This window comes from Mirounga angustirostris, unplaced genomic scaffold (assembly GCF_029215605.1).
Source record: "Mirounga angustirostris isolate CCGP_5_RB_7025 unplaced genomic scaffold, mMirAng1.0.hap1 SCAF_4, whole genome shotgun sequence".
Taxonomy (NCBI): Eukaryota; Metazoa; Chordata; class Mammalia; order Carnivora; family Phocidae; genus Mirounga; species Mirounga angustirostris.
In genome coordinates this window covers 178,517,309-178,544,949 of record NW_026991712.1, presented here as the reverse complement: position 1 = coordinate 178,544,949, position 27,641 = coordinate 178,517,309, and the positions used below count along the sequence as shown (strand labels likewise).

At 59.7% G+C, this 27,641-nt stretch overlaps 1 protein-coding gene across 3 annotated transcripts; it reads right to left on the bottom strand.

The window, feature by feature from the left end:
* Positions 1-541: 541 nt before the first annotated feature.
* On the bottom strand, positions 542-27,423 carry EPHA2 (EPH receptor A2). Of its 3 annotated transcripts, none has more exons than XM_045898616.3 (17): positions 27,213-27,422; positions 22,639-22,706; positions 20,556-21,225; positions 11,971-12,126; positions 11,537-11,869; positions 10,950-11,065; positions 10,135-10,288; positions 9,367-9,466; positions 8,819-8,874; positions 8,448-8,573; positions 8,161-8,346; positions 7,909-7,970; positions 7,618-7,827; positions 7,257-7,406; positions 6,376-6,569; positions 5,610-5,765; positions 542-1,497 (listed from the first exon to the last, which is right to left on the bottom strand). In XM_045898616.3, exons 1-17 carry the CDS (start codon positions 27,295-27,297, stop codon positions 1,392-1,394), a joined length of 2,928 nt encoding a protein of 975 aa, XP_045754572.1. In that variant the 5' UTR covers positions 27,298-27,422; the 3' UTR covers positions 542-1,391. The 3 variants fall into 3 exon arrangements, with proteins under 3 accessions (XP_045754572.1, XP_045754573.1, XP_064445940.1); XM_045898617.3 differs by lacking the exon at positions 27,213-27,422 and adding an exon at positions 26,144-26,349; XM_064589870.1 differs by lacking the exon at positions 5,610-5,765 and having other exon boundaries at positions 27,213-27,423.
* Between the last annotated feature and the right edge of the window lie 218 nt (positions 27,424-27,641).

Here is a 27,641-nt window from a genome sequence, read left to right as displayed (position 1 = left end):
AAAAAGCATCTAACTGGGATTCCCGGCCCTGCTTTCAATTCTGGCCTCTGCTTCTAACTTGCTGTGTGGCTTTGGGCAAGCCCTGTCCCTGGGCCTAGCCTCAGTTTTCCTCTTCTGTAAAATGGGGCTGCTCACAAAAACTCAGAGTACTGAGGCTCCAACAAGCCAAAACTTGTGAGAAGCCTTTGTAAACCTCAGGGCCCTACGTGGATGGTCGAAAAATCTATTTCAACAAGCTCTGCAGAGATGTGTGGGAGGGGGCCCATGGCTGCTCTCACCATTCTCCTGCCTCCCAGGCCTCCAGAAGTCTAGAGATCAAAGGTGACAGAGGCCAGTTGGCATGGAGGCCGGGCTCAGCAGGGCCTGCTTCCTGGCCCCCTGCCCACCTCCCACCCACCCCCACTCCCATGATTCCACGGCGTGTGTGTGCCTTGGGCAGGAAGCTCTGTTTAAGCGCTCGGGGTGAGCTCCCCACCCCCCACTTCCAACACACAGGGCCTCTCTCCGGCCCCACTGCTCCCTCCAAAGACTCAAAGCAAGATCAGTTTGAATCATCTGCAACTTTATTCCAGAGCAGAAATAAGTCATTTCCTAACAATAAATATAAAAAAAAATAATAATAAATTAAGGTTCGAAAAAATACCCAACAAAAACAAAATCAGTAACACTGACATAGTGAATGTTGTCTAAAGGGGAGGGAGACCGGATGGACCGGCCCCCAGCCTGGGAATGTCTGACACAAGCCACCGTCTGCCCCCCAGCCCTGGCTGGGCCCCCTGCCACACACACATACTCCCCACAAAGTACAAAATATATATTTAAAAAAAACCTCAACACAACCAAGCATCCTGCGAGGGCCCCAGGGAAGCAAGATTCGGCCCGTTGGGGCTGAGGACAGGGCCTGGGGGGCTGAGGAAGGCACCAGAGGGACCGGGGAACCACTTTGGGTCTTGCCCAGCTGAGTTTGCTGGCTGTCCTCTTCTCATCTGTGGGTGGCGCTGGAGGTACCCTGTTCACGTGGCCACAGGCTAACCTCTCCATCTCCAGAGGCGGCGCAGGGGAGGTCAGTTTGGAAATGTCCTGTGTCTGTCCAAATGCCTTGGCGGGGCTCCCGCCCCAGGGCATGCTGGGAACATGGCGGCACCTGCTAAGTGCTTGGCAGTCTGTCCTTCATAGACGAAGAGGCCCCCAGCTCGGGGTCCCTGAGCATCTCCCCAGTATAGGCCAAGGTGTTGTCCAAGACCTGCCCCCCAGCAGAGGCCTCAGGGTGGCATCAGTAAGGAATAACTAGAAATAAATAAGGTCCCTGGTGGCCTGGTGCAGAGCTAGCAGGGAGACAACTCAGCTTCTTCAAGTATTCTTGGCCAAGGGGGTTTGAGGCCTGCCGGGGCTCAGATGGGGATCCCCACTGTGTTCACCTGGTCCTTGAGTCCCAGCAAGCTGTAGGCGATGCGTTTCTGGTGGCCAGGCAGCCGCACCCCAATCCTCTTGATGTCCCTGTGGGGGAGGGAGAGAGGGAGTTAGGGGCTGGGGCTGGGGGGAGGTGAGAAGAGGGAGTTGGGGGGGGGGCCGGCAGAGGCTCGATGGGAGGATCCACATCCTGAAGGCTTGCTAACATCAACCAAGTTAGGAAAGTGATAGAAGCACCCACTCTGTGAGAAGCTTCTCCCCTCCCCGGTGCAATCTACACCATCATCTGTGAAGCAGGTGCTCTTTTCACCGCCATTTTGCAGAGTTGAACATTTGAGGCTCAGAGAGCCTCCTCCCGGGAGCAGCGTGGACGCCATCACTGGGGGCTGGGGAGCGGGGGGCAGGGACCCTCTAGCTGTTGCTCACAGCTCCCCCCACCAAGGCCTCTTCCCAGCCACCGCTTTATTCCACCCCTCCTCCCTCCGAGTGCCCAATGCTGACAACTGAGGAAGAACGCAGGAAACACTGCAGGGGGACCTCAAGGGTTAAACTTCCATGTGCAGAGGGCTAAGGGGAGGGGCTTGCGGTCACCAATCAGGTGACTAGGTCACCCCAAGGCAGGTGTTCTCCCTTTAGCATCCTCAATTTCCTCACCTGTAAAATGGGGTGAGTGCCTAACTGGAGGGTGGGAGATCCCCCAGAAATGGGTGGCAGAGGGGGAAGGCGGCAGCCAGATGGGGAGATGTGCCCAGGAGCCCACGGCCCTCTCCTGCCCGCCTCAATCCCCTTGTAAAACCACTTATGCTCCCAGGAGCCCTGGAGCAGGACGTTTATTGCTCACTCTGGGACTTTTCTCTTCCACCACCCTCACCCATCAGCCCAAACCCATGAAAACACCCAGGTTTTTATGGGCCATCTCCTGGCTGTAAATGAAACTAATTATACAGTGTGAGCTCCTGTTTGCAATTCTGGAGACATGACTTTCCCACAGTCTCTGGGAGCCCTCAGAGAAGCGCTGGGCAGGGAAGGGCAGACCAGGGTGCGTGGGGAAGATGGCTCAGGGACCTCCAGGAGGGGCTGGTTGCTCCCGCTGCAGCAGGAAGGCCAGAAGTCAGACACCAGGGAGAACTTCCCAACCCACCACTGTGGGCCATTCTAACCGAGACAGCTGGGGCTGTTGAAAAAGCAGCGCTGTTTCCCCCACACCTATAGGTCTCCAAGTGTGGCTTCCCAGGGAAGCACTGGGACCCCTGGGGAAGGAGGCACTTCCTGAAAAGGCAGGATCCCAGGCCTAAGTCCAGACTCACTGACCTTGAAGTTCTGATGGGGGGCGGGGGCGGCAGGGAGTCTGCATCTTATCAGGTCCCAAAGACCCTGATGTATGATTTAAGAACCAGTGGGTTAAGTGAGTGCTAGGAGGGTAACAGCAGACACCTAGTCCCCTGGGCTCCAGGATAGGCCTGGTACACAGTAGGTCCTCAAGAAGTATCTGCTGAATGAATGGGTGAACATGGAGCCACTACCCAGGCCACCTTGGGCCCCTCTCCCAGACTGGTATAGTTAATCTGACAGGGTGGGAGTGAGGCGGCTCCTGAGACTCGTCTAGGAAGTAAAAACCCTGGGCCGGGAGGCAAGAGACCAAATTCTAGTGCTGGACTTCATCAAAGCCTTGGGCAGGTCCTGTCCTGTCTCTGAGCCTCAGTTTCTGTATATGTAAAATGGGAAGCTTTGCTTAGATGCTCCTGAGCTACCTACCCCAGCTCCACTCTTTTCACACAAAAGAGACCCTGACACCTTCCCTGTCTCATCTGCTAACCACAGAGGCACATAAGATGAGAGTCACAGACCATTCCTGCCCCAGCCTCAGTTTCCCTCTTGTCGCTCCCGTCAACTCTCATCACAGGGGTAGGGAGACACACGACCAAGGCTACCTTTTTCCTGAGCACTCTCAATGCCGGCCCTGGCCCTGGGAAATCCAAAGGCCACACCTCCCCAGCAAGCACCTACTGTGCACTGGCCCTGGGCACAAGGAGTGAGAGAGGGCTCCTGGAGCCTCACGCGTCAGTGATTCATTCCCTCGGCAAACAGTGCACCGGCACCAAAAGCCTATGCTGAGGGCCCGTGGAGACCATAAACCCCATCGGCCTGGACCCCCCTCCTAGAAAGCTGTGTTGCGTCGCCCCAGACACTGGACAGGGCCCCTTGCTGGACTGGGCATTTTCTGGGGCTACAATATCTACCACTTCCTTAGTTCCTCAAAAGACATTTAGAACCACTAGTCTGGCTAGAAACTCAAGCAACTCCAAAATAACCTGATGAATGCTCAACCCAAGAAAAGGTGGCAAGCAGCCGGCCCCTTGGAGGGGATGGGAGTGGGGGATGGAGGGGACACTGAAGCCTAAACCTTGACCCAACCCCATCCAGGAAAGTGCTGCGTTCTGAGACCAGCTCCCTGCCTCCCACTGGGACTCAGGGCATGTGTAGACACAGCCTTCGGGGTAAAAAAGTGCTCTAAGATCCCCATTCATTTCATTTATTTGAAATAAAGAAGGAGGCAGTGGGGGTGAGTCACGCAGGCCCCAGCTAGGAGCACCAGCAAGCTGGTGGGAGGCGGAGGGAGCATGGAATGACTTCCTGCCTTTATTCGGGCCTTTCAAAACACAGCGCACATGCACTCACACACACAGCCTCCATCCACCCAAGACAGCCCCGTCCCTGCTCGTGGGAAAGGAATTGGCCAAGGAGCACCCCGGGCTATTTCGGGAAGCTTCTAAGAACATGTGTTTCCTGTAAGCCCTTCTCCTTGCCCTCTGCTCCGCTCACCCACAAGAGTAGCTATGCTGTCCCCGGTGGGAGCCCCTGGAGGGGCCAAGGGGCTGTTCTAGGTTCCCAGACAAAAGGAGGGGGTGCAGGAACCCTGGCCTCTGCCCACAGGCTGCGGGCTGAGAGCAAGGAGGTCAAGGTGGGGAGAAGAGGAGAGTGACAAGGGTTAAGCCCCTACTGTGTACCAAGCACGTCACCTGCTCTCACCTATGCAAACTGCACAGCAGGGAAACAGGGACCAAGGCTCGAAGATGGAACCGAATCTGACCAAGGTCTCCTGCTAGGAAGTGGCAGATGTGGGACTTGAAGCCAAGTGTGACTGCAGAGCCCGAGCCTGGGACCCACGCCCTCTCTCCGGGCCTCCCTCTGGCCCACTCTGGCTCTGTCTGACTCCCTGTCCCCTGGGATGGGCCACCGCCTGGTCTAAGAAGCTTTGACCAGCAATCAGCAGCCCAGCTCAGCGGTCTTCAGAGGCCCTGGAGAATGTTCTTGCTCGGGCTCAGATCCCAGAACTTCTGTGACCCCGAACTGTGTGAGGCCCGGGTGGACCCCTCCATGTGATTCCCAAAACCTCCCAGCCCCAGGGCCCATTCTGGCCCTGACCTTGGACCCTAAACAAACTGGGCTCTTGGGACTTAACACTATTTTTAGAGGCACAAAAGGCTAAGAGGATCATGTCTTCTCCCTCCAGTGATGAGAAGAGGTATCCTTGCCAAGGCCATGCTGGGAAGGGTCCCTGATGTTGGAGGGGAGAGCAGAGCTCCCACAGGGCAGCCTGACCACCATGCGGGGAGACGTCCCCAGGAGGGGATGGCCTATGGCACTCTCTCCTAGGCAACAGCCAGGAAGTCCAAGGGCTCTACCCATTTCTCTTCGGCACCCTGGAGAGGCACCCTGCCTCTAACTGGCTGTGTGACCTTAGGCAGGCTACCTACCCCCTCAGCCTCAGTTTCTCCACTAATGACCTCCGTGGTCCCTGAGTTCTGGGCCCTCACTGACCAGGGCTGGAGCTCTACCGGGCCCCTAGTGGCCACGGGACCCTGGGCAAGTCATTGCACTTCTCTGCCCCCCGGTTTCCCACCTGTCCGTGGAGAGATGGACAAGCCCCACCTGCCGAGTTATCCTGAGGCCTGATTCAAAGTGCTCAGGCACGCAGTCAGTCCACAAGAAACCCTGCTCTGATTAGGACAATGACTATTATTTTCCCATTCTGGAAAAAAGCTGCAGGAAGAGAGGGAAGCCAGGCCTGAGTGCCCAGAATTCCTGGCTGCCGGCCTGGCTCTGCCCTTCCTGGGAAGCCTCTCTGCCCCCAAAAGGAGACAGAAAGAGGAAGAGGGGCGTGGTGGGCAGGTGGGAGAAGGTGGGGCCGGACTCACTCGTTGCTCATCTGCACCACCTTTTCGATGGCGGTGTAGCCAGCCGCAAGGAAGTGCTCTGTGTACTGTTGCATCTTGATGGACTCGAGCCACTCGGACACCGTGCGGAAGGGCACCCCCTCGGAGCCGCTGGTGCTGGGCAGTCGGATGGACACCCTGCAATGGGAGTCACCCACCTGCCGGTGAGCGGCTACAGCAGCCGGCCCGCCCCGGGGCCCCCAGCCTGCCGCTCCCCAACCTGGGCAATTCACCCCACCCCACCGCCCCGTGCCTCAGTTTCCTTATCTGGGCAACCGAGAAGCCCAGTTGGGTAGGGTTCAGGGAGACAGGCTGGCATGTCAGGAGCACTCCTGCTGCCACCCCACCCCACCCCCTCCCCCTGGCAACACCACCACCAATAACCACAAAATAACAAAATGTTAAGATTCAGGTTCCTGGAGGCACAGCCCCAGCCTGGCCACCTGCCAGCACATAAAATACTTAATCACCCTGTCTCAGGTTCCTCATCAACAAAAGGCGGATAATTATAGGACCCATCTCATCGGTCGTTTGAATGAGTTAAAACATGTCAGGCGCTGAGCACAGGGCCCGGCGCACTTCCCATGTATGTCAACTGCTTCTAGTCTCATCTGAGCCCCCGTCCAGGGTAAGCAAAGCCCACACGGAAGTCCCGAGCCCCCTGCCCACCGGCCCCGGCTGGCCGCCACCCCGCAGCGGCTCAGGAGTAGAACTGGGGGCCGCCGTGCATGGGGGCTACGGAACTCACCGGGGGTCAAAGTCAGCCAGGGTCTTGAGGGAGTCGGGGGCTCGGATGAGCTTGTCCAGGATGCTGACGATGTCGGCGAACTTGGGGCGGCGGGCACGCTCCTGCTGCCAGCACTGCATCATGAGCTGGTAGATGGCGGAGGGGCAGTCCATGGGCGTGGGCAGCCGGAAGCCGTCGTTGATGGCTTTCATCACCTGGGAAGGCCGGACGGTCAGCGGTGCCCGCGCGGCCGCCACACCCCTGCAGGCTCCCTGCGGAGGCCCGCGCGTGCAGGTGGGCACAGGAGGGAAGGGGAGCCCCAGGCACAGAGGGGATGAGCCTTCTTTCTCGAGTCCGACACGCAAGTGTCAGAGGCACCAAGGGCAGACGCTAAGGGGGCGGTCTCCCGAGCTCCACGGAGGAAGGGGCTCCTGACCCTGCTCCCTCCGGGGCGGCCCAGGCAGTAGCCAGGCTGTGTGCCCTGCAGCCAGCCTCCCTCCAGTCTCGGGACGTCTACACCAGCCACTCAGCTAGAGCCCACCTTCCGCTCCGTGTCGTCCCCCCACTCCCTCGCTGCACTCAGTCTCCAGGCCGCGTGAGGCACCAGGCGAGCACGCTCACACGCACACAAATGCACCTACCGCACGCACACACGCGCACACACAGGTCCGTGCGCACAGGAATGCACACCCCCTCCCCACTACCCGTTTCCGTGTCCTGCCACCGACTGGAAGCAGGGGCTGGCTGGAGCCCAGCACAAGGCCTGGCCCATAGTAGGCCCTCGATAAACATTTACTGAACGTACCAGATGAAGATGAGCCCCTAAAACTCTCCTCTGCCTGGCCGCCGGGGCGCAGAAAGGAGTAAAGGGCTCCAGTTCAGGGCAGGGCGCGGGGGCCTACCTCATGGTTCGACAGCTCCCAGTAGGGCCGCTCGCCATACGTCATCACCTCCCACATGACAATGCCATAGCTCCACACGTCGCTGGCGGAGGTGAACTTGCGGTAGGAAATGGCCTCCGGGGCTGTCCAGCGGATCGGAATCTTGCCGCCCTGCAGGGGACCCAGGCCCGGTCACTACCGTCCCTCTGGCCAGCCCTAGGACTCTCGCAGCCAGGCCGGATAGAGCCAGGGCCCCTGGCCCATGCTCCCTGTAGGCGTTCTTGCCTGCGGAGGCCCACGCCCAGGTGCACAGGTGAGGGGACCTGGGGCAGCATGGAGGCCGCTTCACCCCCGGGGGGCCGACAACTGCCCTAGCGCTTACACTGGTGGTGTAGGTGGCCTCGGGGTCGTCTTCCAGCACGCGGGACAGGCCGAAGTCGGACACCTTGCAGACCAGGTTGCTGTTGACAAGGATGTTGCGGGCGGCCAGGTCGCGGTGGACATAGTTCATGTTGGCCAGGTACTTCATGCCGGCCGCGATGCCCCGCAGCATGCCCACCAGCTGCAGCACGCTGAACTCGCCATCCTTCTCCTGCGGAGCACAGGCCCTCAGCCAGCAGCCCCCAGCATCCACCAGCCCCGGGTTCCCACCTACCCCGACCCGCAGCCTCACCCGAAGGAACTTGTCCAGGGCCCCGTTCTCCATGTATTCAGTGATGATCATCATGGGCTTGTCTGCAGAGGGCGGCACAGGTGTGAGGGGGTGGCCAGAGGAGTAACGGGGGGCGTGAGTGGGGGTGGCGGTGGGCACAGCTATGCACAGAGCTCCCCCCGTTTGGTGGCCCTAGCAGCCCCTCTTCACCCCCACTGGGGGTGGTCAGGTCCTGGGTCGAGGTCCCGTCCCCACCCTGGTACCAGCGCTCACATTTGGAGACAACTCCCTCCAGGCGGATAATGTTGTGGTGGCTGAACTGGCCCATGATGCTGGCCTCGCTGAGGAAGTCCACCCGCTGCTTCTCCGTGTAGCCGGCTTTCAGCGTCTTGATGGCCACGGGCACCTCCTTCTTCCCTGATGCCTTCAGCGTCCCCTTGTACACCTCCCCAAACTCTCCTGCGGGAAGACGAGGCGGGAGGAGCACCCAGTCAGCCCGGCCACTGGCCATCGGGCGCCCCCGACCGGTCCCAGGCCCCCCTGCAGGGCGCCACGCTCACCTGCTCCGATCACCTTCTGCCGCGTGACACAGGAGGGGTGGATCTCGGTGGTGAACTTGAGCACCGCCTGGTTGGGGTCCTCGTATGTGTGGGGGTCCACGTATGTCTTTAGGGGCTTCAGTTGTTCTGGAAGGGAGGAGGAGAGGCAGGGTCCCAGTTTGGGGAGGGGTCACCCAAGAGGAGGAGGAGGCGGCCACATGATGATCACTGAGCTTCCAGCTCAGCCCCTCTGAAGCGCCCAAGGAAGCCCCAGGCCCCCTCCCCGCAGAGCCCTGGGAGCGCCCTAGCTGCCCCATCTCCACCACCGAGCTAGGGGGCTCTGGGGGGGCTGGCAGGGGCGGAGCTGAGCATGGAAGGGTGCTGCATCTCACCTGACTTGGAGAAGTAAACGTCCTCTGAGGACTGGCGAGTCCGCAGGCTCTTCCTCCTGAGAGAAACCCATGGGGAGCCAAACACACAGGGGAGGTCAGCGACCTGCTCTGGCCATGAGCCTCCTGCCACCCGCCCCCCCACCTCAGCCGCCCCATCCTAAGCGGGGGCTTGGTGTGCTGGGAGAGGCGGGGAGGAAATGAGCAAGCAGGGCTCCCTCCCTGGGATCTACACCCCATAATGGCCCCTTAAGTGGCCATAATGAAGGCTTTCCTCATTAGAGCTCCCAGAGCTTCCTGTCTGCGTGTCCAGAGGAAGTGTGGACACACCATTACTAACGAGAGCAAAGATAATAACCGCCACGTCCCGAGCCCCCGTGGTGTGCCAGGCACTGTGCTGGGCACTTGACAGCTCACTGCATCTTCACGGGCCCCCACGAGGCAGGGATTAGATTACCATCAGCCCCATTTTCCAGACAGGAAACCGAGGTTCCCGCCCCTCTGCATCCCACCTCAGCCCCTGGGGAGCAGGGGCATGGGCTCCGACAAACCTGCGATGGATGAAGAAGCCGATTCCTGCCAGCACCAGAAGCAAGACAACGCCAACGGCCACACCGCCTATCACCGCCATGTTGCCAGATCCTTCCGTGGCTGTCAGGGGAGACCAGCTGATGACAAGGGAGCCCCCCTGCACCCTAAAACATGGCAATGCTCCCCTTTTTCTTTAAGATTTTATTTATTTATTTGACAGACAGAAACACAGAGAGAAAGGGAACACAAGCAGGGGGAGTGGGAGAGGGAGAAGCAGGCTTCCCGCCGAGCAGGGAGCCCGATGCGGGGCTCGATCCCAGGACCCTGGGACCATGACCTGAGCCGAAGGCAGACGCCCAACAACTGAGCCACCCAGGCACCCAGCAATGCCCCTTTTGCACCCAAGGGCCACTTTAGGGACATGTGCTGGATGCCTTTACTTGTGATGGTTCATGAGAATATTTATTCCCATTTCATAGATGGCAAATGACAGGTCTTCCCTAGGGAATACGGTAGGAACCACCAGGTATGTGGGACTTTTTCCACGACACAGGATTGGAACTGCATCTGCCAATGCTGGACCCCATGTCCCTCCTTCTCACAACACTGCCCTGAATGCATGTCCCTGGGACCCCTCCCCAGACTTGGGGTCGATCCCCACCAGGCTCTCCTAGGCCCTGGCTGACCAGGAGGGGGGCATTTCTAAGTTCTTTGATCCATTTCCTCCTCCCAGACGTCCTAACTGTTCCAGGGCCCCGGCGCAGCCCATGCCCTGCTGCCCAACTCACACAACGTCTGGAACTCATGCATCTTGCTACCAGCACCCTGGCCCTCCTGCGTCAGCGCCTGCACCTGGACCAGGTAGATGGTATCCGGAGCCAGGTCATCCAGGGTCACCGAGAAGCCCTCAGTGCGGCGCACGTTATAGCTGTTGGAGTCCCCCTGTGGGTGTGGGCAGGGCGGGGGCATCAGCTCAACCCACCAGGGACCACCCCCAGCCCAGTTTAGCAAGGCAGCTCACATTAGCAAACTCGATGCTCTTTTTTTCTTTTTTAAGATTTTACTTACTTTTTTTTTTTTTTAAAGATTTTATTTATTTATTTGAGAGAGTGTGAGCACAAGCACGGGGAGGGGCAGAGGGAGAAACAGACTCCCAGCTGAGCGTGGAGCCCAGTGCAACATGGGGCTGGAGCCCATGATCACGAGACCATGACCTGAGCCAAAACCAAGAGTCGGACACTCAACGGACTGAGCCACCCGGGCGCCCCTTGACGCTCTTAACAGTGCAGGAAACTGAGGCTTGGAGAAATGAAGTGAGTCACTCAAGGTTCCAGCCAGCAAATGCACGACCCAAGACTTGAACCCAGGTCTGTCTGATCGCCAAGACCTGGCTCTTTCCCCCCATCCTGACTATCTCTTCTGGGGATTCCAGAACACTGTGTCTTCCCTCCCACAACTCTCTGCTGTGCTGGCCTGGGAGAGGTGACTCTCAGGAAGACCCCAGACTCCGTGTCCTCATCTGCAGAATATGGTAAGCATCTATGGGACCAGGCCGTCCTCTGCTTACAGCCCAGCCAGGGTCAGCCCTGACCCCTTGAGTTACCTTCTTGTGATAGGTGACCTCATACTTCCACACACGGCTCTGCTGTGGTGGGGGGATGCTCCAGGAGACACTCAGCGAGGTGGTGCTGCGGCCCTCCAGTTTCACCTTGGGGGGCTCTGGGCAGGACAGTGTGGGGGGAAGTATGAGGAGCCACGTGGGGGCAGTCGGGGGAGGAGGCTGAGTGCCCCCAGACCCAGTCCCATCCACAGCCCAGGCTCTTCAGATCCCAAGCTGGGATTCTTCTGGCTCTGGCACACACAGAGCCGCAGGCCCCGGACCCCACGGGCTGGCACATCTGGGGGCCCTCCGAGTAGTTGTGAGTGCATAAATAATAAAAGTCAAACAACAGCTAACTTTTGGTATATCCCGTCTGTGGACAGGCACTGTTCTAAGAGCCCTATATATAATAATTTACTGACTCCTCTTGAGAGCCCTATTACGACTCCCATTTTATAGGTGAGGAAATTGAGAGGGGTCACAGAGCTCGGATGTAACCCCACAGCCTGTGATCTTTGACCACTGGATGCTGCCTCCCTCCGGACACAGCCAAGCCCTGGGTGGCCGTCCTGCCGACGCGCGGCCCGCACCTGTCTGGTTGATGCTGACGCTGGCGGTGCGGAAGCTGCGGCTGGCCACCAGGCCCGAGACACCGTTGCGGGCCTCCACGGCAAAGGTGTAGTTCATGTGCGGCTCGAGGTCACTGACGGTCACACTGGTGCGGGTCAGCGCGTGCGGAGGCTCGGAGTAGCGCACGCTGGCCTCGCAGGGCCCGCACTCGCCCGACTCGGGCCAGCACTGCTCACAGGTGACGCTATAGATGACGTCGTCCCGGCCCCCGCTGTCCTGGGGGGGCGTCCAGCGCAGCTCCACTTTGGCGCCCATGCCCACGGCCGTGAGGTAGTGCGGGGCGGAGGGCGGGCCTGCACAGAGGGCAGAGGCCAGAGTTCAGACCCCGGTAGCCTGGACGCCACGTCCCCCCCACCCCCCCCGGCCACCCTCCCTGACCCACAGCAAGACTCACGAGTGCAGGGCATCGACAGCAGGTCCTGAGGGGCCCGGAAGTAGCCTTCCTCACACTCACAGAAGGTGGCCCCCTCGGGGGTCAGCACCGTGTGCACGGGGCACTCCAAACAGGGGCTCTCAGATGCCTCGGACTTGAAGAATCCAGGCGAGCAGGCTGGCGGACACAGGGATAGACATCAGTTCAACCAGGTCCCACCTGAAGCGACTTTTCTTTTTTTTTTAAAGATTTCTGGAGTTCCAGCTTTTTTTTTTTTCTTTTTTTTTTTTAGATTTTATTTATTTATTTGAGAGAGAGAGAATGAGAGACAGCATGAGAGGGAGGAGGGTCAGAGGGAGAAGCAGACTCCCCGCCGAGCAGGGAGCCCGATGCGGGACTCGATCCCGGGACTCCAGGATCACGACCTGAGCCGAAGGCAGTCGCCCAACCAACTGAGCCACCCAGGCGTCCCTGAAGCGACTTTTCTAGTGGGACCTCGTCGTGGGACCCCAGCAGGTTGCTAAACCGCTCTGGGCCTGGTTTCTCGTTGGTAAAGCATCTTGTGAAGGCCAAGTGCACGGCAAGCACACAGCTCACGCTGGGCACCCAGGAAGGGCCTCTCCCATGTGCTCTAAACCTCTGCACACCCACCCCCCCAACCAGCTCTCACAACCAGGGCCACAGCTGAGCCTGGCGTTCAAGGCTCACATCTCACCCGAGGATCCCATCTCACCCCTGGCTCGGCACCAGACGGAGCATGCTGCCCGCCTGCCTCCTCCCCTTTAATCTGTGCAGACCAGCCCGATGGGTCCCCACCTCCCTTAGAGCTGCCCAGGGCAGTAAATGCATCTTCGCCGCTGGCCTCTGTTGACCCACTGTCACCCCCGCCTTATCCCAGTGGCCAGGCACACCCGTTCAGGATGCCACCCCTGCGGGTGTCCCCCCTAGCCCAGGACCCGCTTGCCTTCCTGTTCCGGGGCTGGCCCACCAGGAAGCAGGAAAGGCCAGGCCCCCAGCACCTTCTGTGGAGCTACTTCCAGGACCAAGTCATTTCCGCCCCTTACAAGGGCAGCCAGGAAGCAGCATTTCCTCCCCCGGTGGAAGGTCCTGTCCTGGCCCTGCCGGCTAGGGGCTCAGGCACCTGACTCCAGAGGCTTCTTCCTCCCACCACCCTATCCTGCCCCTGCCCCTGCCCCAAGCCCCTTCCTGGCTTCACAAGCAGGAAGCTGCCCAGACACAGGGCCCACGGTGCAGGGCTTGGGCAGCTGCCAAAGTGGCCAGAGTGGGGGGTGGGATCACCCAAGGGACCTCTTCTGCAACCCACCATTACTGTACCCACCTCCATCTTATTCACCTCAGGACATCACTCTGCGGCATGGCTCAGGGAGTGGGCCTGCGTGACTATGTCTGCCATAAAGGAGTAGGGGAGAGCTAAGGAGGTCTGAGGAGTCATAGAGGGGATATTTCAGCTGGGGCTTAGAGGCCGAGTAGGAGTTCGGCAGGGCAGAAATGTTGGAAGGAAGAGGTAGGGGTGAGAAAGAACAAGACTCATACAGAAAGTATGAGTGGCTTTCTGGGCATAAATGGGGGGGGAGGGCGGGGAGCAGGAAGCAAGAAGGCCGAGGGGTTTCCAGGGACCACACTGAGTGAGGCCTTTAATGCCAGGCCAAGGAGCCAGGATTTTATCCAGGGGCAATGTGAGCCATTAGGATTAAAAGTTTGATGCAGAGCAAAATGGCACAGTCAGGTCCACACCGTCGAGAACATTCTCAAAGTCTCCCTCCTTGTCCAGTTCCCTTTGTGAGCAGAGGTGGGGAGCAGGACTGGGAGTCAGGGGACAGGCCTCAGAGGACCCCTCGGCAGCCCCTCTCGCCCACCGTGAGTGCGCAGCTTGTCCCGCCACGTGCCGCCACCACGTCAGAACCGCAGCAGAGGCCCTGAGGGCGCTTGTCCAGGACACAGGGGGCTGCTCTGTGCAGTGACACAGTGACCGCTGATTAGGCACCTCCTGTGTGCAGCTCCTGGACCACACACTTCACATTCATTCAGTCCTCACAACAAGCTTGTCTAACTTGGGCACTGTATCATTCATTCCACTTTTGAGGGGACAAACCTGAGGCCCAGAGAGGCAAGACCACTTGTCCTAGGTCAACAAGCTCCTAAGACACAAAACCAAAGCCTAAACCCGGGACACCTGACTTCGAGCCCCTCTCCTCCCACATGCATCTCATTTTAGAGCAAAGAGAAACCAACGTTCTGAAACGAGCCTGAAGAGACAGGAGATGAGTCCTGACCTGCTTTAATAGCCAGGAGACCCCAAGACTAATTTCAGAGCAGTGGGGTGGTGGGGCAGGGGTCGACATAGGTCTTTTCAAACGCAGCACATTTATGGCCTATGCGAAGAAAGCGTAGAAGCAATCCCACAGCATTGGTTGAGGAACCATCTCCTATTGTACTTCAGCAATCCACATGTATTTTTTTTTAAGATTTTAATTTTAAGTAATCTCTGTACCCCACGTGGGGCTCAAACTCACAACCCTGAGATCAAGAGTCGCACGCTCCACCGACCGAGCCAGCCAGGCGCCCCTCATGTGTACTCTGCATTCCTCCTTATATATCTGTCACATTACAAAAATAGCTGTCTCCTCCCCAAATCTTCAAGTAAAAATGAGACTCCAGAGAGCCGGGCCATTTTATCTTGGGATTTCAATTCCCCCGAGTGCCCTGATTTGGCCCTGGAGGGGCCTATACCCCGGGTAAGGGCTGGCCCCAGCTGTCCAGGCCCAGTGGAGTCGGGGTGCTCGGGGGACCCCTAGAACCACCTTCCAGCTCAGACCCTCAGGCTGGGGAGGGGACCACAGGCCCCCACGGCTCGGGCTTGGTTCTACCGAAGGCGTTAGCCACCTGCCACCCCCCCCCCCCGCAGCCCCCCACCCAGTCCTATGCCAAGAGGAGGAACGTGGGGTGGGGGAAGAGTCAGGTTCCATTCTTTGGCCCCAGAGCCCGGGGGTGGCCTGACTGCTGCCGGCAGGAAAGAGGGAATTTGGAGAGATTTCCGCTGCGGATATGCCAGATAATACAGGGGAGAAGCAGCATCAACAGGGCATGTGCCGGCCTGACGAGAATGCGCTGCCCCCTCCTCCCACCGCGTGACAAGGGGCTGTCCCCGGGGCCCTGCCAGAGTGGGCCAGTACTCAGGGGCCCCGGGGTTCACGGGGAGGACACCAGCAAGCCCCCGTGTCTTTCTGACCTTGCCTGGTTGGGCTTCCTGGCATTCTGGGCACACATCGGGCGCTCACACACACCCAACCACAGCCACGTGCACGAAATACCCACAGTCCCTTAGCCGGCCGGGGGACTCCTATGCACCCTTCAATACCCAGCTTGAGCTCCTCTCCACAGCCCTCCCAGACTGCCCAATTTCTGGCCCTCTTCTGCCCCACGGGGGCAGCTGTTACTCAATCTTATGTTTACCAAATAGAAATGGAGCACTTCCTACGTGTCTGGCACCATCTGGGATATGATGGTGAGGCAGATAAACACCGTTTCTGCTTCAGGGGAATTCACAGCCTGGCTTGTGTACTCCCTTTGAAATGGCTGCTGCTCCTAGTAGAGCCCTCCGTGGGACTGGCAGCAGGCACTGAGCCCGATCTCTCTGTGGCGCTTGGCTCAGCACAGGGTCCGGCACGCAGTAGGTGTGCAGCTAACGTTTGCTGACTCGGTGGAGGGACGGGTGAGCGAATGAATGAGTGAGTGAATGTGTGAGTCAATGGCTAACCCTAGGACGTGTACATTACACACTCGCCCCAGGAGTGAGTGGTGTCGCCGTGCCCTGGGAGACCCTGCGGGGACGGCGCCCCAGGACGTCCAACTGCCTGACACAGGAGCCTGGCCTCGGCGCACCTGTGGAGAGCTTCTCTGGCCCGGGGTTGACTGGCGGGCCCGAGGCCACACCAAGCAAGGGAACTGGGCCACGGTGGCTGCACCCAGAGCTGCACCCCGGTTTTTCCAGTTCCCGATGCCCGCCTCTCAGGTGGCAGCGTGGAGTGACTTAGGGACATACACCCTCTGGAGTGACGCAAATCGCCCCTGGCGGAGCCCCTCCCCCCCAGGCCCAACCACCTCCCCAACTGGTAGTGGCGAGGTCACAGGGTCAAGAGGTCGCAGTGGCCATTCACCTGGGGCCAGTCACCTCCCCAGCCCTGGAGGCAGAGTGTGGACTTTGTCTTGTGCCCTGACAGGCAGCAAATGGTGACCCAGAAGTCATCGACCCTGCCAATGAGGAGAACTGCTAGCTCCTGACCCTGGGGGCGTCTCATTCCCCAGCGGCCCGGCGGCCCCATGTGGGGATGTCCCTCTGGCCTGACTGCCCCCTTCACACACACCCTGGAGAAATCTTCAGGCACATTCCTCCCCGGAAGCCTGTGATAAGCACCGCTCCCCAACCCCCGGCCCCGCCACCCCACTGCCCCACCACCAGCCTCCACCTCCTGCTCTCTCCCCACCACCAGCCTTTTATCTTCTGTTTGCTTTCCCTGCCTCCTTCCTTCCATTCTGGGGACCCACTTACCTCTGGAGGGGAGGGAGGGGCCACCCCATGGAGCTGCCAGCTGAGGGCGGGACAGGTAGGGCGCAGAGGTGGGGGACCAGCCATCCATGGCTCCCACCCCAGCAGGCCAGAGGAAAGCACAGAAATGAGGCCAATGAGGCCAGGGAAGTGACGTGCCCAAGCGTCAACAGCTCACAGAGCCCCTGGCCTGGGGATCAGTCATGTCCTGACTGAGCGGGGCTTCTGCCCATTGCTCCTGACACAGCCCGGGGCCCACCTGCCCTGAGACCACCTTGACCGGAACTGTCCCCTGCCCAGGGAGTGCCTCCTCTTCAGCTATGGACCCTGGGCTGGGCCTGGGCCACTCAGGATGCCAGGACTAGGACCCTGCTTCTCGCCCCGCGTGGTGAGGTCATCCAGTCAGCTGCTTAACAGGGCAATCCGGGTTCTCAGGCTTTTGGTAAAGGTCATGGGAGGTAGATCCTGATCACTAGGTCAGCAAGGGTCCAACCCACCCATTTGACAGGCGGGGTGAATGAGACCCAGAGGGGACTTGCCAAGGGCACACAGCTTATGGGGAGGACACACGCCAGGAGCAGCAAGCTGGGGACAGTACACCGCCCTCCTCGTGCCAGGCCCCCGCTCTTTTGGTCACTGGTCACTGTGTCTTCTCTGGGCCTCAGATTCTCATCTATAAAATGGAGCTAATGTCCTCAGCCTTTCCGGGTTTGTGAAGACTGAAAGAAACTACATGAAATGCTCAGCCTGGTGCCTGGACTGTGTAGGGTGTCTGTATGAATTGGGGGGGGGGGGCACAGAGAAATTAGAGAGGAGACATCCCCAGGGGGCTGGGCCCCTTGAAGGCGCCTCCAAAGAGGGAATGCCCCACGGTGCCCACCTCCAGCTCTGGCCTCCCAGCTGCTGGGCTGAGCCTTTGGCCAAAGCTGCCGGCCACCTGCTCACCTGGCCGGCAGTGCCCACGGCCGAGGCGCCAGGCAGGGCCCCAGCAGCTCAGCGGCCGATGCCAGCACAGGAAGCAGAGACAAAGCCGCCCTGGGGGAGAGGATGGGGGAGAGGCCGGTCAGCATGAGCGACTCCACTGTCCCCCAGGCAGGGCCAGGGCAGGGCGGGGGCCTGGAGTGAAGCTGGCTCATTCCTGACATAGCTCGGAGAGCTCTCTGGGCAGGGTGCCCACCTGTCCGACCGCAGCACCTGGGAGGTGCCTCCCTTCTGTTGTCCATTTAACTCTTTCCTGAGTGCCAAACTTCCTGGGGAAAGAACCCTGAAAAGCAGCAAGCTCTGAAGATGACCTGGACCAGGTGCTCGGTGACCTCAGAGAATCCACACCCCTCTCTGGGCATGATTTGTCATCAGTAAAAGCCCCAGTGGGAGAATCTGGCTCCACAGCCCCGGGGAGGGTCAGGCGGGGAGGGCTGACCCTGCACCTGCCTCCATTTCTCCCTCTGTGTGCTCAGTAACAGCCCCCGATTATCCACCCTCCCACACCAGGAGCCACCATCCGGGGGCTGCCCGGAGAGCTCGTGCTCCATCCCCTGGCCAGGAGCTGAGTCAGGGATTCCAAAGGAACTGGTCATTTCCCGTCCCATTTCCTGACCCATCCTCCGGCCTGGGCGCCGCTGCATCGCCTGGATTCAAATCCCGCTGTGACCACACATCGCTGTGTGACTCCAGGCGAGTCTCTTCACCTCTCTGAGCCTCAGTCTCCTGTCTATGAAATGCCTCGAAGACAGGTGGGCCCGACTCAGCAAGTGTGCTGATAAAGTGCTTGCCTGGCTCCCGCCAGCCCGTGGAGGGCACCTGTCTATAGGAGCTCCTGTTTTTATCTCCACTGGCCCCACGGTCGGGGGCTGCTGCGAACATCTGCAGGGATATAGAGCAGCCAGGCTGGGGGTTCCCAGCCATACCGAGGGCCCCTAAGAACCACGCTGAGGGATCTCAAGGAGAAAAAATTGGGGCAACAGGTAGCTGGCCGTTGAGAGCGTTCCACCAATGAAGTCAAAGATTTTGCTCTTGGAAACCAGTCCTCCAGATCCGGGGCCTACTCAGCTCTTCACCGGCAAAGCCTGCCAGAACCCTGACCCTCCACCTCTAGGGGAAGGAAACCTGCTCCCCGCTTACTGGAGAGAGCCCCCCACTCCCCGCCCCCCCCCCCGGACAACCCCAACATCCACTTATCTCTGCAGGGCCTGAATCACCAGCCTGTGGAAAGTTTTCAGCTGCCCCTCACTCCCCACCCCTGCATTCTTGTGTGAGGATGTCATTTGGGAGGAGCCTGCTCAACCCACTGGGCTGCCTAGGCCCCCCCACCCCGCAGTCATTGTCTGAAACTGGGAGTGTGCGCTGGAGGTCACCTAAAGCAGGGGCCGCCTCGGGAAGAGAGACTCGGCATAGGGGAGCTGGAAGGACAATGGGGTGGCAGGAAGGGCTGCAGCAGAAGCTACACCACGGGCCTTCTAGGGAACTTCTCATCCAGGGGTTTACAGACTGGGTTAAGCAAGGTTCTGAGGATTTGTTTGAGGGGGCAAATGGAGCCCATCAGAAAAGGCTTTAGGCTCCTCCAACATTTCAACTTACTTCGTCTGTCACACGATCTAGGGCTAAAAAACCAAGGAGGAAGCCTTCTTATTTTAGGCCAGAGATGAAGAGAGATTTACCCAAGATCTCTTGCCCAGTGGGTACATGCAACTGCAGGGACTGAACCCCAATTTCTCAACACCCCGCTTATCTCAGCAAAGAAATTCCCAGAGAGAGCAGATGTGCTGGTCTTCCAACAGTTGGCCTGCATTCCACAAATGCCCTGCCCCACAGCCATTTCTAGAAAAAGTCACCCATTGAAAAAATCCACACTGCTGTAGAGATTTCCGCTGTCACAGGCCCCAGCCGTGCCAAGCCACAGCCTCCTGATGTGAGCTCACTGATGCCCAGGCCCTGTTCCCAGACAGAGTCCCAGAGAATCGCCCCCCCCCCCCCGCCCCCGCCGCCTGCTTCTATTTGTTATCAGTTAGAAGATTCATCAGGAGAACCTGGGTCCGCGGCCCCGGGGAAGGTCAGGTAGGGAGGGCAGATTTTGCACCTGCCTTCCACTCTGACCTCAATGCAGACATTTTTCAAAAGCTCCCCAGGTGATTCATGTACAGCTGGGGGGTGTGAATCCTGGGTCCAGTTCCCTCACCACCATGTACCAAAGAGCAGCCTGAGACCCAGAGAGGTTAAGTGACTTGCCTAAGGTCATGCAGTGAGCTAACAGAGATGGAACGAGCTCCAGGAACAGGACCACGTGTCCACGGTGCTGGTATATAGCCGATACTGAAGTTATATTCGTGGAATGAATCAAAAATAACAAGCACACTTAAAAGCACCTACATATTAAGCACTGAGCTAAGCACTCCATGAGCGTGAGGTCATTTGATTATCATAACAAGCCTACAAGATGGGCACCGTGTTCCTCTCCATTTTACAGAGTGGGCAACCAGGCACAGAGAGGTTAAGAAACTGGCCAAATGTCACACAGCTAAATGTAGAGCTGGGATTTGAACCCAGGCATTTTTGTCCTAGAATCCTTGCTCATAACCTCCACAGTATACCGTTTTTTAATTTATTCCTTCTCAGTGAATGAGTGACTCCAACCATAAATAAGGAAACTGAGGGGCGCCTGGGTGGCTCAGTCGTTAAGCGTCTGCCTTTGGCTCGGGTCATGATCCCAGGGTCCTGGGATCGAGCCTCACATCGGGCTCCCTGCTCCGCGGGATGCCTGCTTCTCCCTCTCCCACTCCCCCTGCTTGTGTTCCCTCTCTCGCTGTGTCTCTCTCTGTCAAATAAATAAATAAAATCTTTTTAAAAATTAAGAAAAATAAAAATGAGGAAACCAAAATCCAGGAAGGCTCTGCGATTTCCGCTCACAGAACCACCACACGTCAGAGCAGGGGTGACCTTCCCAAGGTCCCAATGGTGCCAAAGCCGACCCTAGAACCCAGGAGCACAGCCTCCCCCCACCCCCAGCACCCCCTTTCCCCGCCAGCGCCGCACCACCACTCACCCTGGCAGGCGTCCTCCACCTTCTCGTAGCCAGCCTGGCACAGGCACTGACCGATGGGCACCAGCCACTCTCCGTCCACCGCGCAGTGCATGCGGGGCTCTTCACCCCCCGGTGGCACCACGGCGTGCTCCACACATGTGCCGGCCACCGTGGCCAGGGAGGGCGCGTCGGAGCCCGCGATGGTCTCGGGGAAGCGGGCCAGGCCCTGCAGCAGCTCGGGGCACTTCTTGTAGTAGACACGGACGGAAAGCAGTGCCACACAGGCGCCGATGTCCTGGAAGGCCAGGTAGAAGCCCTTGCGGCTGAGCGGCCCCACGGAGCGCTCCTCCACGTTCAGCTTCACGTGGCGCGCCTCGAAGTCGCTGCTGACCGTGATCTCGTCGGGCGCGATGGTGTCGATCTTGGTGAACTGGCGCTTCTGGAAGTTGGTGCCATAGTCCACGTCCGACTCAGCGTAGTAGAGGTTGAAGGTCTCCTTGCAGGAGCTGGCGCCCCCGGGGAAGCTGTTGCAGTCACGCACGGTGAACTTGAGCTCAATGAAGATCCGCTCAGCCTCGCCGCGGTACACCCAGTTGGTGCGGAGCCAGTTGTCCTGGTCGCCGGCCACCACGTTGCACACGGAGTACATGTAGATGGGCATGTCGTCCATGATGTTCTGCATCAGGTCCCACTGCGCGGGGGCCGGGGGGGGGGACAGGTTAGTGTGGGCAGGCGCCCAGGGAGAAACTGAGACCCAGAGGCAATGCCCAGGTGGCAAGCATCAGGACGGTGCTTTACAGTTTTTAAATCTTGGCTTTGGAACAGATCGGCACATGTTCTTCCCTCCTCAGAACATCAGCTCAGTCTCCTCTGGGAAGACTTGGGCCAAGTGTCTCCCCCTCTGGCTCCCACAGTCTCCACGTCCCCTTTATCACAGCACTTGGTGCCTATGTGGTGATACCTACATCTGTCCCCTACTGGATTTTGAACTCATTGGGGCAGTGGACCCGAATTCATTTATGCATTCCCAGGGCCTACATGGAACAGAGTAGGTGCTCAGGAAAGTATTTGTTGAATGAACAACTGAATGAATGAATGAATGAATGAATGAATGAATGAATGAATGAAAGAAAGCAGAGGAACTGGGCATAGAGGCCTGGGCTACACTACATGACATTGGCCAAGGCCTCACTCAACTGCCCTTGGGCCTCAGTTTCAGTTTCAGTTTCTCACTCTGATGGGGATGAGTGGGTTGGATTAGGTGATCTGTGTTTCTTCCCAGCTGGACATTGCAGGATCCTGGAAATCTGTAGAGATGTAGCTCAGGCCTGCACAGGGCTAAGGTGACCAGGGACAAGCACGTGACTCACACAGACCTGGCCAGCAGTGGAAACTGCCCCAAGTAACCCCCTGGAGACGTACTTCTCCCCGCCTCAGGGCCCCAGGACAAACTCAGCAAGGGCCTATTATATAGAGGGGAATATCAAGACCCAGAGAGCAGCAGTTATCCTCCCCAAGATCATGCAAAGTCGGGAAAAGGATCCATCCCAGTGTCTTGCCCTCCAGTCCTGGTGACAGTCGGGCAGGGAAGGGGGGCAGGTCTTGGGTGGGGATAAGGCAAAACAAACTCAGCCCCTAACAGGAAGGGGAGGTAACAGCTGGGGGAGAAGGGAAGGCGGCCGAGCAGGAAGGAACTGGATCCCATTTCCCAGGGGCTATGGGGACCCTGTCTCTCCCTTACCCCTCACCTTCTAGGCTGGGACTTTGAAGACAGGGAGCCTTTAACCCCTTCCTCCCAAGAGGTAGATGGAGAAAACTAGAGGGGGTTCCTCTGAGCATTGGGCGGCTGGGCATCCAAGGGTCCCCTGCTCTGCTGGGGCCTCCAGCTGTCTCCCCAACCCTTTCTGCCTCCCCCTTCCCCACCAACCCGCAGCCCCCCGCCCTGGTCTGGGATGGCAGACTCTGAGCCTGGTGTGGGAAACAGGAGTTTGGTGTGGGAAACAGGAGTTTGATCCCTGACTGAGCTGTTCGATTAGGTGGGCCCCATCCTCCCTGGGTTTCAGTTTCCCCATCCCCATGCCCGCGCTTGACCTTGAAGGCTTACCCCTTTGCCATATGGGTGCGTGAGCCAGCCGAGTTCCCCTTTAGCTGCGGCAAAGTCCAACAACACAACTGGAAGAGACAGGAGGGAGGGCCCGTGAGCTTGGGGGCGTCTCCAGGAGTCAGGCCGTGGTGGGAAAGGTGAGAGTCCCCCAGGAGCCCCAAGAGGCCTTTACGGCTTCCTCAGCTTTCATAGAGAGACCCTACTATATGGGGTTACTATATCCCAAAGACCTGTCCCTCAAAGGAGAGGGAAACAGGGACCCAGGGAAGGGAGGGGACCCAGTCAAAGCCATGTGACAGGCTGGGTGAGGACTAGGCCCCCTGTCTCCCAGGCCACAGCTCCAGCCACGCCACCCCCCACCCCCATCAGCCCCCAGCTGGGCAGAGCAGGACGGAGCTCAGCTCAGCAGGAGGGACAGCAGCTGGGCAGAGAGCTGGGGCGGGCAAGGCTGCTAAGTGACACCACGCCCACCACATCTGCTTCCAGAAACAAGGCCCCTCAGCAGCACTTCACATGCATGTGGGCCTCGGGGGCACTCGTGTCTGCTCCTGCCACATCCCCCCCCCAGCATGAAACACCCCCATCCTGCCCAGGCCACGTAGCACACACAGACGAGGCACACATATGTGCATCATGTCTCGTGGCACCCCGAGAGGGCTGTTAACAGGTGGGAACAACTCCAGGGGAGGAGAGGGGGGACGATGAGAGGGGGGTTTCTGGAAACTGATCTTCCCACCACAAAAGCCACAGAGCAGGCAGGATAAAGCTCTGAACCCGTAGGGCCCCTAGGAGGGGCCCAAAGATATACACAGCTGGCAAGGTCCTGTCCCTAGGAAAGTCGCTCCCACTGCCCTGTCCTTCATACCCTGGCTACTGCCCTATCAGCGGTGCCTGGGGGGAACAGAGCTGGAAAACTTTAGAGGGGACTTCCAGGCCCAGAGGGATCAGGGGCCAGGCTCATGCTGTCCCCAGAGAGGCATCTGGAGCCTGACAGAGGGACACGTTGTCAGTGGCCTCCCCTAGATCTAGCCCTGCCCTTGGGCAGCTCCCATCAGTCCACCCCTGGCTCTTTGCCAGGCTCAGTGGCTATAGCCAAGACCCAAGACCCCGGGGAGCATCCCTCCTCCATTGCCAAGTCAAGTCCAGGTAGCTGCCAATAGGCGCCACCCTCCCTAGAGAGAAAGGACACTGGGGGAGCTCAGGCAGAGAACCTAGACAATGTCGCCCCCGCCCCCCCCCCTCGGATTCAGAGGGTAATAAAGCCGTGGGGGTTGGTGAGGACCAAGCACTCACTTCCTTGGACCCTGGAGCATGAGGAGTATGGCCTCAAGAAGCGGCATTCCTCAAGCCTAGGTCTTGGAAGAATAACTCTGAGGGTGGAACCCGGGCAGGCAGGGAGCAGAGATGGGCCGGATTTAGGGGTGGGGATGGAGTGAGGGGACTGAGAGAGGAGTCTTGGAAATCCTCTCCTCGGGTTAGGATGGCCTCCTCCCCTGGGCTGAAGGCCCCTAGGCCTGATGTGAGGCATGGCCACCCGCCGCTGAGCTGGGCCAAATCTCTCTAGGAAGGGCCCCGCAGCCCAGACCGGGAAGAGGAAATCCGATGTGGCACCTGTCCCAAGGCTACAGGGATAGGGGAGGGTGGCTGGAGCGGGTGGGGTAGGGGCGCAGATTTGTTCGGGCATGCCCGGGGCCCAGGCTTGGAAAACTCACTCACCCCACTAGCAAATGGAATGTTCTGGCTACAAAGGAAGGAATCTGGGGGTTCCTGGCTCCAGCTGGGTGGGTAGGAGGACAGTGGTGAGTGCCCCCCACAGTTCTGTATATCCCCTCCTCCCCAGACTGGTAGGGAGCTGCAGACTGTGCCCCTGAGGGAGGGGGCTCAGGGCTCCCAGGCCCTGAAGGGTTAACCTGGCCCAGAGGGACCCCACCACCCCTGCTAGAGCACATTCCCCTTCCAGCCCCAGGCCTGGCTCTAGAAGTATCACGGGGCTCCATCTGAGAAGAAAAGAAGCCTTCACACAGGAAGGAGCCTCCCCAGGGGGCTTCCAGCCACAGCCCCCTCCCCGGAAATTCCCTAGAACCCATCACCAGGAACCGGAGCCCAGCCCTGGTGCAGCTCTCTCTCCCTGAGCTCTTCAGGGACAGAGGGCTCCGGTTCCCTGGGAGGGGTGGGGGGGGGGGGCCAGGGAACCCCTTGGCTGCCCCTGAAACCTTCACTGAGAGGCCCTGGCTAGGCAGGGCTCATCCGGGAGCCCTCAATCCCTGTCGCCACCCCCAGGAAACCTCCCTCTCTGACTTCGCCTTCGGTTCCATCATGAATGTCATATTGCTTTCTTTACTCAAACACAGCACTACCTGGGGTCACCTCCCTGCTCCCCGCATCCCACTTTAACCGAAACCAGCTAATTCCTAAAGAAAGGGGGGGACACAAGGGGCTCTGTGGGAAAAAAGGAAACAGAGGGCAAACGGGGCTCTTACGGAACCCGGCCAAGGACTTTCCAGGGCCCCGGACCATTCTCCAGCCCCCTTCCCATCAGCCACCTCATCAGCACCACTGCATCCGTGCCCAGCTGTTTTGCTTCCTAGGAAAATCAGCCATGAAACCACAGTGCCAGGGGCCCAGGGCTCCAGCGGCCCTAGAAGCCAGCCGCTCAGATCTGACCTTCTGTGCAGAGGGCCCTGGCTGGCAAGGGCTTAGCTTGGGCCTCCCTCAGTTTCCCCATTTGCAAAAAGAAGACAGATACAGTGGCTCCTGAGAATCCAGATAGGCTCCATCTGGGTCTCCAAATACATTCTGGCTCCTCTACCCCCAGGGAGGAGGCAAGAAAGGAGAAGGGAAGTGAGCAGAAGCCTGGGTTAAGGGTGGAAGGGGCCTGTGTGTCCTTCTCTCTGCCCACACACCCACCCCCATCTACCCCCAGTAGACCCACCACCACCACCGTGACATACCTAGTGAGTTGTTCACAGGGACTCTTGGAGCCTAAGCAAAAATGTTCCCCCACCCAGGACTCTCCAATACACACCCTCTTCCTCCTCAATCCCATGGAGGGGGTGGCTAGTGGGCTAGGCTGGGGAAGGCACAATGGGGCACAAGGACCAGGCAGCTCCAGGCTTCCAGCTGGCGGCCGGGCACCCGCTCAGCAGCTCAGTAGTGTGGGTCCTGTCTAATCCTCTCACCCCCAGGACAGCCTTCCAGAAAAGCCTGTAGTGATTCCAACTGTCTCTCCCCTTTTCTCCAAGCACAGTCCCCCAGGAAGGGGGAGGACCAAAAGCTGGCGGGTGGTGGGGTGAGTATTGGAGATGGTAGAAATCCCTGCCGCCCACTCCTGCAAGTTGGGACCCGGAGCCCTGACCCATACAGGAACTGGGACAAGATGTGCCCCCCACCTCCACCTCCAAGAGCTCCAGCTCTGGCCTCTTTTCCTCCCAACTTGGAAAAGCAAAACCTCCCACCCCTTTTTGGGAGGCAGAAAAAGAAAGCAAGGCTCAAGGAAACTTCTCACCGGCCCGGGTTTCCTCTGCACTTCCCCCTTCTGGAGGCTGCGGAAGCCTCGCTCTGCCCAGGCCGACGGGGAAAACTTGCTCTCACTGTTGGAAACCGAAGCCGGCCTCGGCTGGACAGGAAGGTCCTCGGCCAAGGGCAGGAGCCCCCATCCGCTCTGCGACCCTAGCCGAGGGGCAATGCCCCCACTCACACACCTGCCCCGCCCAGGTCAAAGTCTGCGGGCCCCTCACCCGGCGCCACTCCGGGAGCGCTGGGGCGGGGGTGGGTGATTCAGTCCCCCACCCCCGGATGCCCGGACTCCCCGGTGGCCCTGGAGTGACGGCTCCACACCTTTAGAGACCGCGCCCCCACCTGCCGCATTTCCTCGTTCTGAGTCACCCCTTGCTCAGAACGCTTGACTTTGGGACTTCCTGTCCACACTCGCGGCCCCGAACCTGACCCGCGAGCCTGGGAATGCGGGTTGGGAAGACAGGGAGGCTCTGCGTGGGCAGGTTGGCCCGAAACTCCCCCCATACTCTCCTGCCCGGCTGGAGGCAAAGGGAGGCGTGGAGAAAATCTCAGGGGGCAGGGGCTTCCGCAGGGGGCTCCCTGCCGGGTGGAGAGCCCCCTCCCCAAAAGTGAGGGGCCTCCAAGGAATGCTTCTCCGCAAAATCGGGGCAAGCGGATTAGTGAAGACAGGTCACCAAGAGGCTAAGTCCGCGGAAAGCCCCTCAGACACCCCGTTCTCCAAGGGACCCCCGCGCCCCCGTCGGGACGTGTTTCTGAAGCCGCCGCCGAGGCTGCGACCGCGTGGCCGGCGCCGCGGCCCCTTCTCGGTGGCCTCCGAGCTCCGCGCGCCCGGCCGCCCCCCTTAGTCCCTGGAGGCCCCGCAACCCCGGGCGGGGGGTCCCCGATTCGTCGCGAAGGCAGCGCGCGCGCCCTCCCGACCCCAGCACGCCGGGGCTGGCGGTGCCAGGTCGGTTTCCAAAGTTGCGCGCGTCGCCCCGCGGGGCTCCGAGAGGCTCGGGGTGCCGCGGTCGGGCCGCTCGGGCTGCGGCGGGCCGGGGCGGCCCCGCGCGCACACTCACCTTCTTTGCCCTGCGCCGCGGCGGCCGCGGCCAGCACGCAGCCCCACAGCAGGGCCAGGCAGGCGCGGGGCTCCCGACGCTCCATGCCGCCTCCTCGCTCCCGGCCGCGTCCTCGGCGCCCGGCTCCCGCCCGCCCGCACGCCCGCACGGCCGCACGCCCGCCTCGCCGCCCGCTCCCGCCCGCGGCCCGCGCGCAACTTCTCGCCTCCTGCCCCAGTCTTAATGGAAGTTGGGTGAGAACCGGCTCGTGTTCATTCATGCCCCGCGCTGACGTCACCGAAGCCACGCCCTCAGGAATGTCTTTAAAGGGGCAGGGCTGGCACCGGGCTAGAAGGGAGGGGAGTCCCGAGGGGTTTGGGGAGGACTTTGGGGCCCTCTGGACTCCCTGGCGCCCCCCAGGCCCTCCCAAGTTTCAGCTCTGAGCCAAGA